Raw genomic sequence first — 16,311 nt, forward strand, 5'->3', positions numbered from 1 at the left:
ATAAAACGTAGAAAACGTCAACCAATGCTATGCGTACACTACAACTATATATATATATTATATAGGTTTAATTTTTATATGTTATTTTCTCAGTGATCCAGGTTTCGTCCTATGTACGTAAACAACAAGTAGCGTGCCTTCGCTAATTAACATAAATGTATGACGTAGACCAGTATCAGCATAATATCCTTCAGACTAGTCAGTTCTTTCTCCGGCCATATAAATGATAACCTTCTCTATAGCCAATATTTATAATAAGTTGCTATACAAGAACATACATAGCAGGGTTCTAATAAGCCATTGCTTAACTTCCTATGAACAGTTAACCTCCCAAAGTTCTTCTAGTTTGACCGGACAACTCAATAAAAACTTTTTGTCCGCGCCCGACGTTCAGCGTCTATTCCCTATATATAGAATCACCTTAGATCTGAATCGTGACGTATTGCTACGGGGGTCAGGCTGGAGGAAAGGGTTGTGGCATAGCTAGGGCTATTATCCACCCTTCATTGAAGTTCGTGAAAGACGGGCTCACGTTGCAGAGTTTCAGTCCCAGTGTAATATACTGTACACCACTTTTCTTTCCATCGGTTATTGGGTGTCCGGTCTGTGGGTAATGCTGCAGGCTTATAAAACGAGATGTCAACAATAGAACATAATACGAATTTGTCAAGGCTGAAGTTTGAATCAGCGATGGCCGCATGTTTATGATTATTATGATAATGCACCCAAAAAGAAAACCACTAACTAATATAGCTATATCGGATTAGTTTTTATTGTTTCTGCTCTCATTTTTCATATTCGACGCTTTTAAAAACAGGAAAGCCACGTCCACCCACTCGACACTCGCTCCGTGAGTGGGCTCTCACACTTCTGTGCGCCTGTCACGCCTTCCTGTACGTGCACACGTTTGTCTCTGTCCTGGACTTCCTTAGCATTTACGGTGTACTGAAGGGCATGACTCGAGCGGACTCGCTGCTTCTTATTTCTGGTACGGTGACTCTAAATAGATAGCCTGACTACCACTAATTAAATACGAACAACCAGAGTGATGATCTATTTTGGAAATATATATGCTCCAGGAATTGATCCTCGTGGAAATTCTGCCCGAAACTAACTGACGGCTTTAGTTTGTGTACCTGTGCTTTAGGTGGACTTGTCAAATGTGGTACCTCTGCTAAACTGATTAGAAGCTTCAAACGAATCGTACGTAAATTCTCTGTAGGCCTCGACCCTGAAGCAGTCGACGGATAATATAGCGTAGGCTATTGGACTGTCAAACGCTTCTTGAATGCTCTAGTCGTTGGCCGTAAATGTCGTTGCCTCCAAGTTTAAATAACTGCTTTTTTTGTTATCTCGATAAACAATGATTTAGATCATTACATCTACTAAACGGTTTGCTAGTTCGTACAAAGAGGTATACACACTTATTCGTACATGGCGAAGCAAACTCCCATGGAGCTGTAAAATAAATAATCAATCAAATATATTGACGACCTAAAAGATATCCTGAGTTTGCTATTATCTTAAGGGCATTTACGAATATATTATAGGGTACTCCAATATCAGTTTGTTGCTTCAATGGAAGCGTCGTACTTATACAGCCATACGTTAACTCAATTACGCTACATCTCATCGCAGTCGACTCTTTCAAGCTAAAAAGGGTTTCTACTATTTCCAACGAGGACATGAGAATAATGGTATGGGGAGGTTGTCAAAATGAGCGACACCCGCTAATGCCTATAATTTGTCACTCACTCAGGTCTGATGTGGTCTTGCTGCTGTTTCCGCCTGGTGCCTGTTGTTCTGTCGGTGAAGCTAACCCCTGCCAACGTGTTATTCCTCGCAGATACCGCCCTTGTTGCCGCAGCCGGCGCCATGTACGCCGTCGGTCACAAAAGTCACGCACATCTCTGGTATTGCAGGTAAGAATAAACAGTCCACGATGCGTAGGGGCCGACGCCCCCAATAAACGCGGTTCAGACCGCCCAAATAATTCGATGAAATCATCGGCAGAAAAACACAGGCAAGCGAACAAGGGCACGTGAGCGGTTACGCGAAAGCCATCCATTACAATCATATAGGGAATAACTATCATCAGCCAAAGTTCATCATAATGGCGCTCATTACCCTCATGTATATCACATCTTCGTCGCGTACCATTCATTTGCGGTAATAACTGTAGGACATCGTACGGAGGTCACTTATAACCCCGTGTGGTAGCCATTATTAGAGCGTTTCAGCAACACGCTGCCTGTGGTGCCTATTTTTTTTTTATTTCCCCTTAGCGAAAATTACCTTCGGACTTCTCGAATGTAATAGAGGCTAATGGAACCTTGTCATGCAATCTCGGATCATGTTGCTATAACGGATGTTTCATCTTGAGTATGGCTGATCCACGGGAGGAGTAATTTCAGATATTATGAAATGTCAGATACTAATATCACAACTGTGAAGGACTAATACTAGTAGCATTTTTATCGAGTTGGTTTGCACTCTTCGCCTCCGAAGATCTGTGATAAATATGTGTTTGGTAGCCATATTTTGGGACTATCCTAGCTATTTCTAGCTTGTTTAGATTATAATTTCTGTATTTTGATCTTCCCATCGTGACAAAGTTAGTGCTATCTGTCGGCCGGTCTTTAATGTTTGTAATTCAGTATATTGCATGCTCGGGTGTGAGGATCATATCATCTTGACCTCCACTAGTCTGGTTTGAGCATCTTTGCACATTTCCCGACCAATTCTTACCTACTACTTTTTCTTCCGCATATATGCTCATGATACTCTTCACGCTATGATGGATTACCCTAAATACCGGTGTTTTTCTGTTAATCACAGCTCATCTCTATCCGGTGTCGATTAATAACATAGCGGCGTAAATACCACACATTTAAATAGACATGTGGCACACAGAAGCAATTTTTTTTACCATAGGCTATCAAGAATATTTGGAAGAATGTATCGCACACCGATACAGGATCTTAGAATACTCTTCATGATGAATGATGACAACAATGATACGAGCGGCAAACTGTGATGAACATGAACCGAAACCGCAAATACGCGAATATATATATATATATTAACTTCCTTGCTGTGCTTTATAGAAATTTCGGCTTTACACTATATACCCAATTCTTGGATAATGGAAACAGTTTATTGGTAGTAATAATTCAATTCTGTGAGGACATTGGATATCGTCTAGCTCTATATACAACACATAAATATAGAACAATGCCTGACGTTCTATTATTTATAATAATAATCTATGTTATAATCTTTGTAGCGATGAACTAGCTTAAATCTACCTAAAAAATTTGAATGTACAATATAAATTTTTTGCCCGCGAGTTGCTTTGCTACGTTGCTCATTTCGTTCAATTTTGAGTCAGTCAGCATCGCAACTACGGCCAGGTCTGGAGATCACAAATAAGATCGCATTTTAATAGACAGATTTGTGAAAATGTGTACATCAGTTAACTTAAATGTTCACGATCAATTGCATGCATAAATTAATAATGTCTTAATTCTTTAACTTTGGTGCCGTTTACGAAAATCTTCATTGAAGTTGCTTAAGGGATTGCACCTTACTATGGATGCTAGCTGCGTGTATGTAGATATGAGTTTCGGGATAAGCAGTCAAGACACGTTCGTCTTTGCTTTACTAGAATTCCTTTTTTCTTACTAAACCCTCTCTGTTAGACGAGAATCGTTTTGTTTTAACAGCTTCTACGCTATACGCTAACAGAGACAGCAACCAAATAGAGCCAAATGCAACAAAAATTCTCTCAAATTCATTATTAATACTATTTTAGTGTGACCATGAATACTCCTCTTAACGAATTTGGGTGTGTACATGGGCGCATTTTGGCCCATATTTAGCGTGCTACTCGGAGCTGCCTTCGCGTCGGTCTACGGTTCTGCTAACGCCTGGCTAATCTCGAAGGTCCGCTTGAGTTACCTACAAACTTGCGTAGTCGTATCTGCAGCTGCTCTCGGAGCTGTCTTGCCTTCGCTGCTGGTTGGAAGGTCTGAGTCCTTTTTTTTTTATTGATTAGTTTCAATAGATGATCACCTAATGTACCTAATAGTCACTGAGAGACCGAGAACCAGGGCTAAATATTTCAGGATGAAAATGATTTCCAGTTAGCCGGATGATTCTGACCAAATCAACAGTAGGCGAATGTCGCTTTACCTAATGCACTCAATTCTTCAACGATCCCGAAAGCAAAGACCAAAATACTTTGGCTATAATTACTGTTTCGGAACATCTATGCTGTTACAGATGGATTGAGGAGCGTCCGGGAATTTTCCCCGTGGTTCCGTTGGTTTCTGCTGGTCTTCTGGCCTGTATCATGGTGGCAATGCTCTTGGCTGCGCGCGTCATTCCGAAGGATAGCGACCAGCTCGACGAAGAGAAAAGTTCGACTACTCAGTTATCGCACAAAAGCTCCAAGTCGTCCGTCTATAGTTACTGGGCGTATGAGTGAACGCCGATAGAGCGGCAAAAACATCAAACCGAGACTCAGACGCTAGCTAGGCTTTCGCAAAACCTGAAAATTGCATCCGCCCCCTATAGGCAATTTTGTCCTATACGTGCAATCTGTTAGGCTATCGATGCGTTGGATACCTCGATGTTTTCTGTCCTACACGAAAAATCATCGGTCAACGACTTTTCCTTAACCACCACAAGTGCTGATGACTAACACGACTGATTGACGAAAATAATGCCGAAAAAAAGCTTGCGGGTAACAGAATTTGTCCACTCTGCATGCAGTCTTTGCCTATAGACCTTTACCTATTGTTATTTTTTTAGGAATATGCTTGCTGGATCAAAGACGAATCCAAAGCCCAGAATGACCGTCGCCTTAAAAGCAGGATTTACCGATCAACCGACATGCAACTAGGTAGAATTTTACCATGAAAAGACACGGAAAAGTGTTAGTTATTTAGTGGTAGTCGTCGAATAAGTCAGATTAACTGTAGAGTATTTAATTAAACATATCGCACGCTTCCAGCCTAATTAAGTAATGCGAGCAACTGTAAAATTGTCGAGCTAAGCGAATGTAAATACATACACAAAGTATCTAGATGGTAGCTCATCTTCGTTCTATTTAACACACCATCATTATTTAAGGCTGGCGCTGTACGAATGTTTTGCTCAAAGCGACCTGCTACTGCTGTTTGAAATAATAGTATCGTCACAAAATAACGATAAAATTGGTCCTTTTCGTTGACATGTTAATGTTCAGACGATTTCGTGGCACATACTAAGGCGTGTTTCTCAGGCCAGGCGTATTCATTAGTGCGCCTTAACGGTAAAAACGTTGGCATTTACCAACGTTCAACTTTGATAGAAGACCTCCCCCTATGATCGTATCGGATTAATTTTATCACGTTTAGGACAAATAATGTAACAAAACGCAACTGTCATTTAATCGAATAGTTTTTCTGCCTCTCATAAAAGGGCAATATCATTAATTATTATACTGTACATCATGGAAATCGTGTAATTCATAGTTGTTGTTGTAAAATTATGCGAATTATGCTGCCTTTCGTATCGAACCGGACGTACTTGATTTTTGACACGGCGGTGGATCAACCGTAAAGTAATTAATGTACATATGGCTTCCGTTCGAAACAATCATATAAATTTGTCTTCATCTAGGAAAAAATAGCGGATTGATTTTCCGATCGTTCCGGAATCGCTATCAATCATCCAAAATGGTACATCTGTTGATTGTTATTGCTTTGGTCCTCCGCCATGTACAACGGTCGTATAGATATTGTTGACTAGATAGATCTGAAATGACTAGAAATAGTATTAACTGTTAATATATAGTGAGAAAACATAGCTACTGGAAATCTATGGCAGGCGCCATATTGCGAACGTTAACAATGCACCAACTAACAATGAGATAAAAGTACGTCATAAAAAGTAAGGTTGAACAAACTAAGGTCAAAGTAAAAACGAACTTATAATACACGACAGTTAGTCGTGTCTGTATAACACCATTGCAGGGAAAATAATAAAAGAACCACAATTCAATCAACGAGGCTTTACTCCTTCATTTTTATCACTATTACAATATAATATCGATTAGGTATTTTGGATAACATTATTATTACGCATGTCTAGGACAAATGGCCTTCTCGATTCAGGCGTATTCGGTTGTTGATACGTGCAATGGACAACGCGCTCAAAAAACACTGCCAAGTAAGAATTTCTGGCAGTAGTTCATATGTCGTGAAGAAGTTTTACCTAGTTCTGTTGCATAATCTGTTAGTCAGGTTTTCGCCGTCGCAAATCGAGAGGCGGGTAACTTTTCACGCAAATATACAGTGAGTTGAGTCCCTTTCGAGCTTCACCATGTGAAGCTTGCCGCATGCGTTAAGCCTGTAGCTTTTTCCGATAACGTAACATATTCCAGTAGGTGCTTTAGCTATATACCAACTTTTCTACCATCCTATATATTTTCATTCCGCTGTAGGTACGTTTGACAAAACGAATTAAGAGGGGGATTTTTTGTTACCAAAATGTCATTCAAGAGATCACTTGTTGGCCGAAACGGCGAACAGGAAACTTCAACCAGATCAGTCTGTACGGCCTATAGTGGCTACAAACTGGCCATGGAGGGCCAGCCAGCTGCGATTTCAGCGAATTAAATCCTGATAATAATAATAATAATAATAAGACAAATCTATAATAAATAAAAATAGTTCAAGGTTGCAATAACTATTTCTCACTTCAGACCTGAACTGCTCGTTCAAAGAGGCTCAGACGATGGTGTTCGATGGTGTTATTAGCTGAAACAAAAAACAAATATTCCTCTTTTCCACTCCATGTACTTCGAAACATTTGCGAGTACCCTTTGAAAGTAAGCTTTTTCAATGGCACTATAGAAATTGCTGGCGGTTAATGGCTATTTTAATAGCGACAGATTGGTGAGGTGACCTTCCCAAATTAGATGTTGTTGTTGACTGCTGTCTATAAACACGAAATCTAGGTAACGCAATACATAATGCTTAAGCAATAGAGTGCCTTATAGCGACCACGGGGTCATGCACGGCCGATATTAGGTTGGTCCTTCCAACGAAAAGTCAATATGAATATATGTACGGAGACAGGTGGCTAGAGTCAGGCTAAGCAAAACTTCGATGCCCCACGCCATATCAATTCAAGCAGTAAATTAAAGTTGTTGAAAAAACGCATGGTTCAATGATCATAATTCTTAGTTTTTCTAATTAATGCACATCATGCCAGTACTAGCTATCTAGCCTACTATTGTTTTCATTGTAAATAAACAGAAGTCCGGCTTCTGCTAGCCGACGGCAAGCACTTAGGTTAAAGGCTAAGGCAGACATACCTGTTCAGCCGAGACGCCACCGAATAGATTACGACGAACCTTGGGTCGTGTTGTTGCAACAGTCGTTGCTTGCCAGAAACTGCATATGAGACACGTTGAGACTGATAATTCAACGTAAGCACTTTAATGTATTGATGAAGTGTCGTGTCTTGAGATACAAGCTAACCATCTTGGTTAATCGACTTGGAACTTATTTAAGGTTGTGTTGAAGCCAACTCCCTGTCTCCAGAGTGGTCGCTAATCGCTTACGCTCGGCGAAACGTTAACATACACATGCTGCACGTTCGCCCGAAGTAAACATGCTATGCAGCAGCCCAGTTAAAGGTACGCCGAAACCAAACAACTTGCAGGTTCTTCCGTAACTAAGTTGCTTGGATATTAAAAATTCAATTAGTGAACCTCTAACCTTCACATTAATAGGCCACCTTCTACGCTCGTAATAGAATAACATTTTCACTAATTTTGGCATATTTTTTTTATAGAGAATATAATTTACTACTTCTTTTAACGTTTGGCGGCAAAGAGACTGAGTTGCTAAGGATGAATAAATGTCATATTATTATCGTCGATAACGTTGTCGCCAAGCTCTGAAAGGGCCGATAAATCTAGTGACACTACGCATTCAAATGTACAACATTTATTCCACAATGGCTTCCGATGCTGACAGGAAACGGACCTTTTATACGTACATCGCATTATATATATAATTTAGATGCTTAGATTTATACAAATCGTTTCTGAATTACGTTTTCTGAGCTACCTAAAAGTGTGTCCCGTGAAGACATCCACCTGGAGTTGGTGGCTTTTGCGACCCTAGTCCAACTTGGTTCTTTACAATTGCCGAACTTACGCAAAGAGATATTATTTTTTGGCTTGGGTGTTGCTTTAGGTGGTATTTCTTCGACTGTTTGGATGATTTGGAGATACTTTATTTTTGTCCTCAAAAACATTTCTTACATGGGGACGGTCCTTTTGGGCGGCCGTTCGAGTGCTATAAGCAACGCTCTCATGCGATTCAAGTCCTTTGACTCTCTGCGGATGTTAAGTGATTTCGCGATGCGGCTCATGCGCTGCCAACAGGTAGAGTTACTGTTACTTTCTCGGAGAGCGTCGGCAGCCATTTGTTCTTCCAGGCTTCGAAGTACCCGCCGTTCAGCGACTTCGGCTGGCCACTGGGCATACCTGGAAAGGACCGCTTGGAGCTCTAGCACTTAATATAATAATGCAAGCATTTTAAGACAAGCTCACTTGCACTGATCCAATGGGCTGGCGTTAAAGTAAAATAACTGCATTTTTGAGCAAAGGTAATTTAGTATGATAGTTCTATATATACATATAGTAGAATTTACCATTCCCTTTTCGATCTGCCAGCTTCTTCCCTGAGCTCCTTAATGGCTTCGGCTTCAAGTTGATCCTTGATTCTTAGTCGTTCCTCGAAATCCTTTCGCCATTGTTGCATTGTTTCCGATTCCTGGTGAGACCTTCTCGCTTGCGGTCTGCAATGCTCTGCGCGGGCCATAGAATTTCTAATCATCCCAACACTAGCCACTGTTTGAAGGCTAATACTGGCACGCGAATTCGTGCCATCATTCGTGGCAGCAGCAGGAACCAGGATTGATTGTTGGGGGTCGTTATGCTCGGGTTCTGCAGAAGTCCGATTCGTAGCCGACGCCAAAGTTTCGTCGACCTTCTGGCATGCCGGCAGCTGTTTTGTATCTGGGGCGGCAGCATATTTGGTCAAATCATAAGTAACCTGTTTGAAACACAACGATGGAATATACATAGTAGAAATGCATCACAATCTACATGCTTGTGATATAAAATGCTTTTCCTAATTTCGACTCGGGTTTCAGGTCAGGCTACTGGAGTATAACGATCTCAGATTTTACCTATCAATTTCAGAACGCCTCACTGCCATCGCGTGTCTCATTATTTGCTGTTTTATAGATACGGCTGAGTACTGACTGTTCTCGGGCCGACTGCAGCAATTGAAACATGCGACATTCGTAAGAAGCTAAGACCAAAAAATAAGAAAGGACCAAATAGAGAACCACAGCCACTGTATATAACTAACGTATCTGGCATTTTATGCGTAGGTCGCTACGCATCCAAAATCACGGAAATATTTCGTCGTAAGGCTAATCACCTTTGAGCTAAGTACAAGTATATGAAAATTCCATTTCTAATACTCTCGTTCACATATCATATGGAGTACAAATACGAAAAGAGCGGAACGCTTGCTACGGGTTGTCATCCAGGACCTTCGATAAATCGTAAAGGCCGCTTGATTTGACCATCGAGTTTGAGTGGCCCTTCATTTTTTCGATTTGTTTTTTACCTTCTCATTATTGAACTCTGTTTACTTTTGTACTTCGTTCATAGCTGTGGAAAAAAACATCAGTGCTGTATTTTGAATAGGGCGGTGGATGCGTGAAGTGCCTTCATGGCACGTGATTTTACCTCAAATTGGCTGGCGGGTTGATATCCTGGAGATGCGACGACAGATTTGCCCCCATTCAATTACATCAATTATTAAGATTTAGCAGAATTATACATTAATAATCGAGCACTGAATTCCTATCGCTTCAACAACGAGAAACTGTGGCTTGTCAGAAACCGTTGAATTAACTCACCTCTGTGTTTAGACATTGAATGTCCTTTTCATCCTGCTGTTGACACGTGTTGTCATCTTGAACTTTATTTTCCTCTATACGATGAGCACCCTGGTCGTTAAAACCGCCTTGTGTCTCTTGAAAACACTCCTTTTCTTTTTCAAGGAACTTATTTAGCGCCGGGTCGCGTTCCATTGTCAAGTGGAAATCCATTATCTTATTGCTGAATAGGTAAACTGCCTATTTCCTTCACTGACCTACAAGGAAAGAGGCAACGATACAAATACACCGTTGTTGTGTGTCGTGCCACCCTCACAAGTTATTAAGGTGATGACTTTGTCGCTGGCCAAGGTGGTGGGAGGATCGCTTGTCAGAGTTTACGGCGCTTATACGTCTATTACGAATCGGTGTCAATAACTTCGGGTTTCATTCAGTCAAACAATGAGATTATAACAGACGAGTGCTTCGCTTATCTAGAGCGTTTAATGCACGGATTATTACATTTACTGAAAAACTATCGCCACCTCCATCTCAAAATGGGCTATTAGAAGATTATCGCAAGCCGGCTGGCGAGTGTGCCCGTACGTGGCGTACGTGCAGTAGTTTGGCTTAAGTGTTATTCCAGTGGCCTAGTGACTGTTCTCAACGTTTTATCTAGATGAAAGGAAACACTGAAGTCAGCCGCAATGTGAGGGAGTGAGCTGTCGAGAAGACTTTCCGCTTCTAGCCAGCGCTTCTACTGGTCTTTGATGGACGGTCGCTGACTGTTCTAATGGTGATAATGTTATTGCTGTACCGCTAATATCGAATGCCATTGAGCGTATTTCTGTTCCGCTAAATAGAGTAGGTTTGATACGACCGCAGTAGAAGTAACGGCCTCGACAACATTAGCAGCAACAGCCGCTGTGACGACTATATCCGATACGACCTCTCAGCAGCCCAAAGGTCAATCCAAAGGTAGATCGCTCGTTTCGGTCAATGCAAATAGTAGTGGTGACGACGCGGGGGCGGATGGAGTGGAGTAAAACATTAGATAAAAGCTGATCACCAGCGAACGCTGCGCGGCGTCTCCAATAGTATAGCAGAACGTCTATTTGCTCGAATCCCCTGTCTGTTTCCTTGTGAATACCACGAACATCATTATCATAGACAGCTGAGACGCTACCAGCAGAGAAAGTCGTAATAGGCAAGGAAGCTATGGAGATCGGATACGACTTAGCGCAGAACACCGGGAGGCGTTTTAATGCACGCCGACGCATTTATATGTTTGACAATCTATCGCGGAATTGTTCGTAGAGGCTGAGGTGTACGTGTGTGTACGTTACGTTCTACTGGCTGTATCGTGCAGAATCGGGCTGATCAACGCCACGCCAGCGGTAGAACGTTTTAGAAATTTATAACTTGCAAAAAATACTAAACGAACGAAAATGAAAAATAAATTGCGTAAGTAAAAAATACAACGAGACAAATGCTGTTTTTTTGTTACCAAATTCCGGTTATAAGAGAATTGAACTTGTAAATATTTGAACAGAATAGCTCATAAATAATCCCAGTTGGAACATATGTGATTAATAATTAAATAATACGTTCTGTTTGTTCCCTTCTAAGCAATATTTGTTGACGCATGTATTATAATACTAAAAAATCTAACAAAACAGCCCACTGTCTTGTTGATATATGGTGCTACACATTTTCCAATGGGGCTACACAATTTCCATTGGGTGCAATTCCCAACTATCGTCTTAATAATATTATCATAAGACTATATTCATCGATGCCTTTAGGCCAATACCTTTTAGTACACTTATATTGCGACTGTAACATGTAAAGCGCTGGGAATAATAACGTAATAACAGGAAAATTACGTACACAGGTAGCACTACTTAGCGTTATGTAGGAGTTGCAGTTTTCTCAAGGTATCATGTTCTCAATCACATCTATGTATCTATTTGTTTAATAAAAAAGTTTCAACTTCATCCACGTCAGTTCATCTACATTTTATTCCAAATGTCAAAATTGAATCGGACATCTGACAGGATATATTATTTGATAGCATCATATAAAAACCGTTGGCTGAAATAGAGAGGTTCTTTTTTATATTTATTTTATTTTATTTTTTTAACTTTTTGTAATTATAAAATTTATAGTTACATTCCTTTTAATTTATTCCATAGTTATTCAATGGCGACGCGAGTCCAAGTACATTTTGGTTAGCCGTAAAATAAATTATATGCAAAGTCACAAACTAGAATGTTTGCGTAACCGTTCGCTTGTTACGTATCCGCTTCTAAAACTGAGGTTATATTGCATTAAGCATTAAACCCATTCGCAATTGGTAATTACAGTAGATATGGGTCAAAAATGGCTAGACGAATGAATTATAGATGAAGCCTATTTTGGCCTGAGATAATTCTCTTGTTCGTTGTTAATTTGTAATATTTTAAGAAAAATTTATGGCTACGTAATACAAACATTGTCATATAATTTTTTTTGTCATGTGTTAACATAACCAATTGGGAATAGATTAAGCGCCTTTTTCTACCCTTTTTAGGACCCACGGATAGATCGGCGGTGTCACCGATCTCTGCAGATGGTCACATCGTAATACCCATTATAACAGTGCTTGAATCGAATTGAAATAATGAGTGTTAACTCTATGTCGAAATTAACCCAAAGTATCTTAATTCAATTCATATCCTACGACAAGAGCATAGCTGGGTTCGAGGCTACAAAAGGCCTGAATAATGTTTTTGTTTGATTTAAATATACACTAGTTATAAACATTTCATCAACTTATATAAGTGACAATAGCCGTGTGGAACTATAAACGCCATCGTAATGATTTCAGTACAGAGCGTTTTAATATAACAATGTATTGATTCAGATAATGCCGAGCCCGAAACTTTTGAAAAATAGGACCATCAAATGCTACAAAAATGGTTAATGATATAATAGACTAAAACATTTTTTACTACAAAAATATTCTGCATGCGTGTACACAGATGAGCACTAATGAGAAGCTTTAGTTGTAGAAATTCACTGCATATTGCATATTGCTTCATAAAAATGCCCGTAGGCATATGTATTTCTACACAGTTTGCTCAAATAATAAGTGAGCAAGTCTCACAGTATGGCAAGGCTCATCCTGGTTATTAATACGATTATGTTCTAATTTTACAGAGCGTATCTATTACAAATGTATAACGTATTTATTTCGAATACCTTCGAAAAACCTGAAACGATCGCTAATGATCACGATTATGTACAGCAGAATTACATCAGTCTTCACTTATATTTTTTGGCCGACTCTCGGCCTGGAGTGCCTGTTTGGTTTTGAAAGCTGCTTTTTATTTTGGTCATTAATCATTATAGATCTTCGTTACAAATGTATTAATATCAGAGTGGGTAATATTAAAAAAACTTCGCATGACTAATCGTGACTGTGCGACAGAGCAGCGCTCTGATCCGTATTTATATGGTCATATATAACTTCTCAGCGGAACTGTGAGGTGAAGACTTAGGCTAAAGGGTATAGGGAGTAGCGATTAATGAAGTTACAAATCCACCAGCTTTGTCTGAGGTAATATTTGGTATAGTTTTAAATCTTGATTCAACATGTATACGGAGTTAAGGCTTAAAAGAGTAAGAGCCCCACGGTACCAGGCGGACACATCATTAGCATTGAAGTCTGATCTTCATAATGTACTAGCCTTTAACATCCTTAAGAAAATAGCTACTTTGCTGTCAGAGGATCGGGGCGAACGGACTATTCAGGTACTCGTACCTGGAAATATCGGGACCGATGTCTTTAGCGCATAACAGACTTCCGACACGAGCATACGATAATTTGCTGGGAATCCATTATTTTGATACATGTCTAGCTGAAGCAGTTCGTTGTGCTTACCACTAATAGGCGATTAAGTCAATGAAGTCACCGTTCATCAATAAAAGACGTTTAAACCGAATGTGATGATTTCATGCCTTACAGTCCACCTACGCCTTGCCACGCCAATATCTCATTCAAACACAAAATATAACACAATCATTTTATGATCAAAGGTGGTAATTCGTCATTGCTTTATTATTATTGTTTCTTATCTTCCGCAATGAATGGCACTATGTGAGTGTGTGACCGTATTTTTACAAGCAAGAAAGCCTAGTGCTTATTAACCGGATTTCCGATTTACTTCTTGATGTAGGTGGCGCCGTATCCGTAGCCATAATAGGCAGGGGCAAGTCCGTATGACTTGACCACCGGAGCGGCATAGCCCAGCGCGGGTGCAGCATAAGCAACAGGGGCAGCAACCTTGGCAACAGGCGCTGCGTACGCTACAGTGGGAGCATGAACGGTCTTTGTGAAGGTTGTGTATGAAGTCGAAACGGGAGCTGTTTTAACCACAGGTGCGGCCACAGCGACCGGAGTAGCTCGAAGGACGGGAGCAGTGTAAGCGACTGGTGCAGCCTTGACGACTGGAGTAGCGTAGGCGACATGCGCAGTCTTCACTACAGGAGCAACGTAGGCCACCGCAGGCTGATGATAAACAGGAGCCGCGTAGTGAGCGCTCGCATAGTGATAAGGGGCAGCGTAGTAACTGGCGACGCCAGCGGAAGCCTGGTAGGCGACTGCGGCAAGAGCGATGACAGTCTAGGCAGAAGCAATAGGATAATTAAGAAGCGAGCTCAGTGGAAGATCATACACAAAATCTAGGGTTCGCGTTAAGTGTCTTGTCTAATCAGAATAAGAAATGTTCGACCAGAGATCGTGTGGATAAAGCCAACTTTGTGAGCACAATGTGAATGCTAATCGCCGCACAAGGCCTAGCAGGACCATCCTTTAATGTCTGTTACCATACGATAGCTATTTCAAATTTCCTAGTTAAAGTGAGCGTTCTACTTTCTTCACATTAAGATGGTTAAGCGAGAAAGGGACTTGTTATCTAAAAATCGCCAGATGAATATCACCTTAAACCGTATTTTACCAATTAAACAGCGAGTACACCGGCGTCCTCAAAAAGTCTAATCATTCAAACACAATCAATATAATCTGAACGCAAAACTTTAGCTCAAAAGTAAGATACTTACGACGGCGCGCATGCTGTTTGCTATTTCTGTGATCGGAAGTTGAACACAAACTCGCCAGTGTCGGATTTTGGCTTAAATAGTGCAAACGGTAAGTGGCAGCAGGCCCAGCCCAGTGACGAGTAGTGCCGAGAGGGTAGACCTCCCTTCGGTTCGGCACCGTTTCCATCCAGTCAACAAACCGCAGTGTATTACTCCAGTGCCGGCTTTGCAGCCGCCCTCCACCATGTGGCGCGACCGCTGCTACCGTCACCACCCTTTTTCTTCAGCGCACATCGTAACCCTCTTCAGCTTCTGTTTAATCTTCGCTTTTATCTTCCCGTCCCTACAGTCCGCCAGTGGCCTTGAGACATTTCGGCGGCGTCACTCTCTTCCGGAGCATCCCATCCAGCGCGTCAGCCGTAGACAGTTCGTAAACACTGAGTTGCATATAGGCAAGCAGTGCATTCTGTATCTTCCCGCTTTGGCTAACAGCGACCACACTGTGCTTCCAGTATTCACCTGCATCATCGAACACCCCAATGCCCCTCCCTGGGCATCTTGTTTTTGCGGGCCGAAGTGGGAGCGATGTGATGGCTGTTACCCCACCGGTAATAAAAAGCTAGATCAAATCAGTATGCGAATACCGCTTAAATTTGCTACCGATGTAACAGAATTCCTTACTTCGACCTTGTTCACCGCCGGAGCCGAACGTAGGCACGCGGGCCAACGAGACGCCCGGCCTTCCGGCGATCCACGATCACTATCTAGCCTCCGTAGTGGCCAAATCGAGTGACGATCGATTCGATGGTCTAAGCGATGAACAAATAAAAAACCCTAACAGTCACTGACCGATCACGAGACTGGCTACCACTTCCAGCAAATTGTGCGGCAATGGAAAATAAAAGAAGCTTCGAGATCCGGCTCCGGGCGCAATGACCTGAGCTAATAATCGTATCAACACCTGTGGATACCTTGGGCAGTGGAAAATTAGCATGTGCCTTTCGTTATGTGATAGTGTGTGAGTACCGAAGACCATCTGTCACTCGAGGCGATCATTTAATGTTAGTCTATTTCATGTGCTTTCTCTCTGTGCCGAAGTGGATTGGCGTTTTGTACAAGTTCGCACAGGTATAGCAGAAAGATGGAGGGGAATTGAACGCGATAAGACGATGATCATATGTGAAGACAACGAAGGACGCATTACAAGTCCAGAAGGGAGAAGTGGCCCAGAATCGAAAGTCATCAACATGAACAGAAAACAAATACAGAAAA

The 16,311-nt window shown here is 41.3% G+C and overlaps 3 protein-coding genes across 5 annotated transcripts in view; 1 reads left to right on the forward strand and 2 right to left on the reverse strand.

Annotated features, from left to right (window-relative positions):
* LOC111263303 (solute carrier family 60 member 2) overlaps positions 1–6,052 on the forward strand; it is a 33,153-nt gene extending 27,101 nt beyond the window's left edge. The window contains exons 6-9 of one of the 2 annotated variants that reach the window (XM_022838253.2): positions 818–988; positions 1,760–1,922; positions 3,882–4,028; positions 4,285–6,052. In XM_022838253.2, the coding sequence (XP_022693988.1) occupies positions 818–988; positions 1,760–1,922; positions 3,882–4,028; positions 4,285–4,489 (686 nt within the window). In that variant the 3' untranslated portion in view covers positions 4,490–6,052. The remainder of the gene's footprint in view (positions 1–817; positions 989–1,759; positions 1,923–3,881; positions 4,029–4,284) is intronic. The other variant, XM_086969536.1, reaches the window with a different exon arrangement.
* LOC111263304 (uncharacterized) lies at positions 6,049–11,434 on the reverse strand. 2 transcript variants are annotated; one of them, XR_002682152.2, is made up of 4 exons: positions 10,000–11,434; positions 8,716–9,119; positions 7,367–8,548; positions 6,049–6,806 (listed from the first exon to the last, which is right to left on the reverse strand). XR_002682152.2 is itself a non-coding variant. In XM_022838255.2 (3 exons), the coding sequence occupies exons 1-3, from the start codon at positions 10,189–10,191 to the stop codon at positions 8,320–8,322; spliced, it is 825 nt and encodes a 274-aa protein (XP_022693990.1). In that variant the 5' UTR covers positions 10,192–11,434; the 3' UTR covers positions 6,049–8,319. The 2 variants fall into 2 exon arrangements, 1 of the variants encoding a protein (XP_022693990.1); XM_022838255.2 differs by having other exon boundaries at positions 6,049–8,548.
* A 2,589-nt stretch (positions 11,435–14,023) lies between these two features.
* On the reverse strand, positions 14,024–15,194 carry LOC111263308 (uncharacterized). Its single transcript, XM_022838261.2, has 2 exons — positions 15,061–15,194; positions 14,024–14,623 (listed from the first exon to the last, which is right to left on the reverse strand). The coding sequence occupies exons 1-2, from the start codon at positions 15,070–15,072 to the stop codon at positions 14,162–14,164; spliced, it is 474 nt and encodes a 157-aa protein (XP_022693996.1). The 5' UTR covers positions 15,073–15,194; the 3' UTR covers positions 14,024–14,161.
* Positions 15,195–16,311: the final 1,117 nt, after the last annotated feature.

The sequence above is a fragment of the Varroa jacobsoni genome, unplaced genomic scaffold, assembly GCF_002532875.2.
Source record: "Varroa jacobsoni isolate VJ856 unplaced genomic scaffold, vjacob_1.0 scaffold_754, whole genome shotgun sequence".
Lineage (NCBI taxonomy): Eukaryota > Metazoa > Arthropoda > Arachnida > Mesostigmata > Varroidae > Varroa > Varroa jacobsoni.

What these genes read in the sequence shown, in the direction of transcription:
- LOC111263304 (XM_022838255.2), bottom strand. Translation starts at nt 10,191, where the DNA reads ATGGATTTCCACTTGACAATGGAACGCGACCCGGCGCTAAATAAGTTC. An exon ending in TTCAATGTCTAAACACAGAG is followed by an intron (nt 9,120 to 9,999) that starts GTGAGTTAATTC and finishes TGTTTCAAACAG; the next exon opens with GTTACTTATGATTTGACCAA. An exon ending in GGCAGATCGAAAAGGGAATG is followed by an intron (nt 8,549 to 8,715) that starts GTAAATTCTACT and finishes GGTCCTTTCCAG; the next exon opens with GTATGCCCAGTGGCCAGCCG.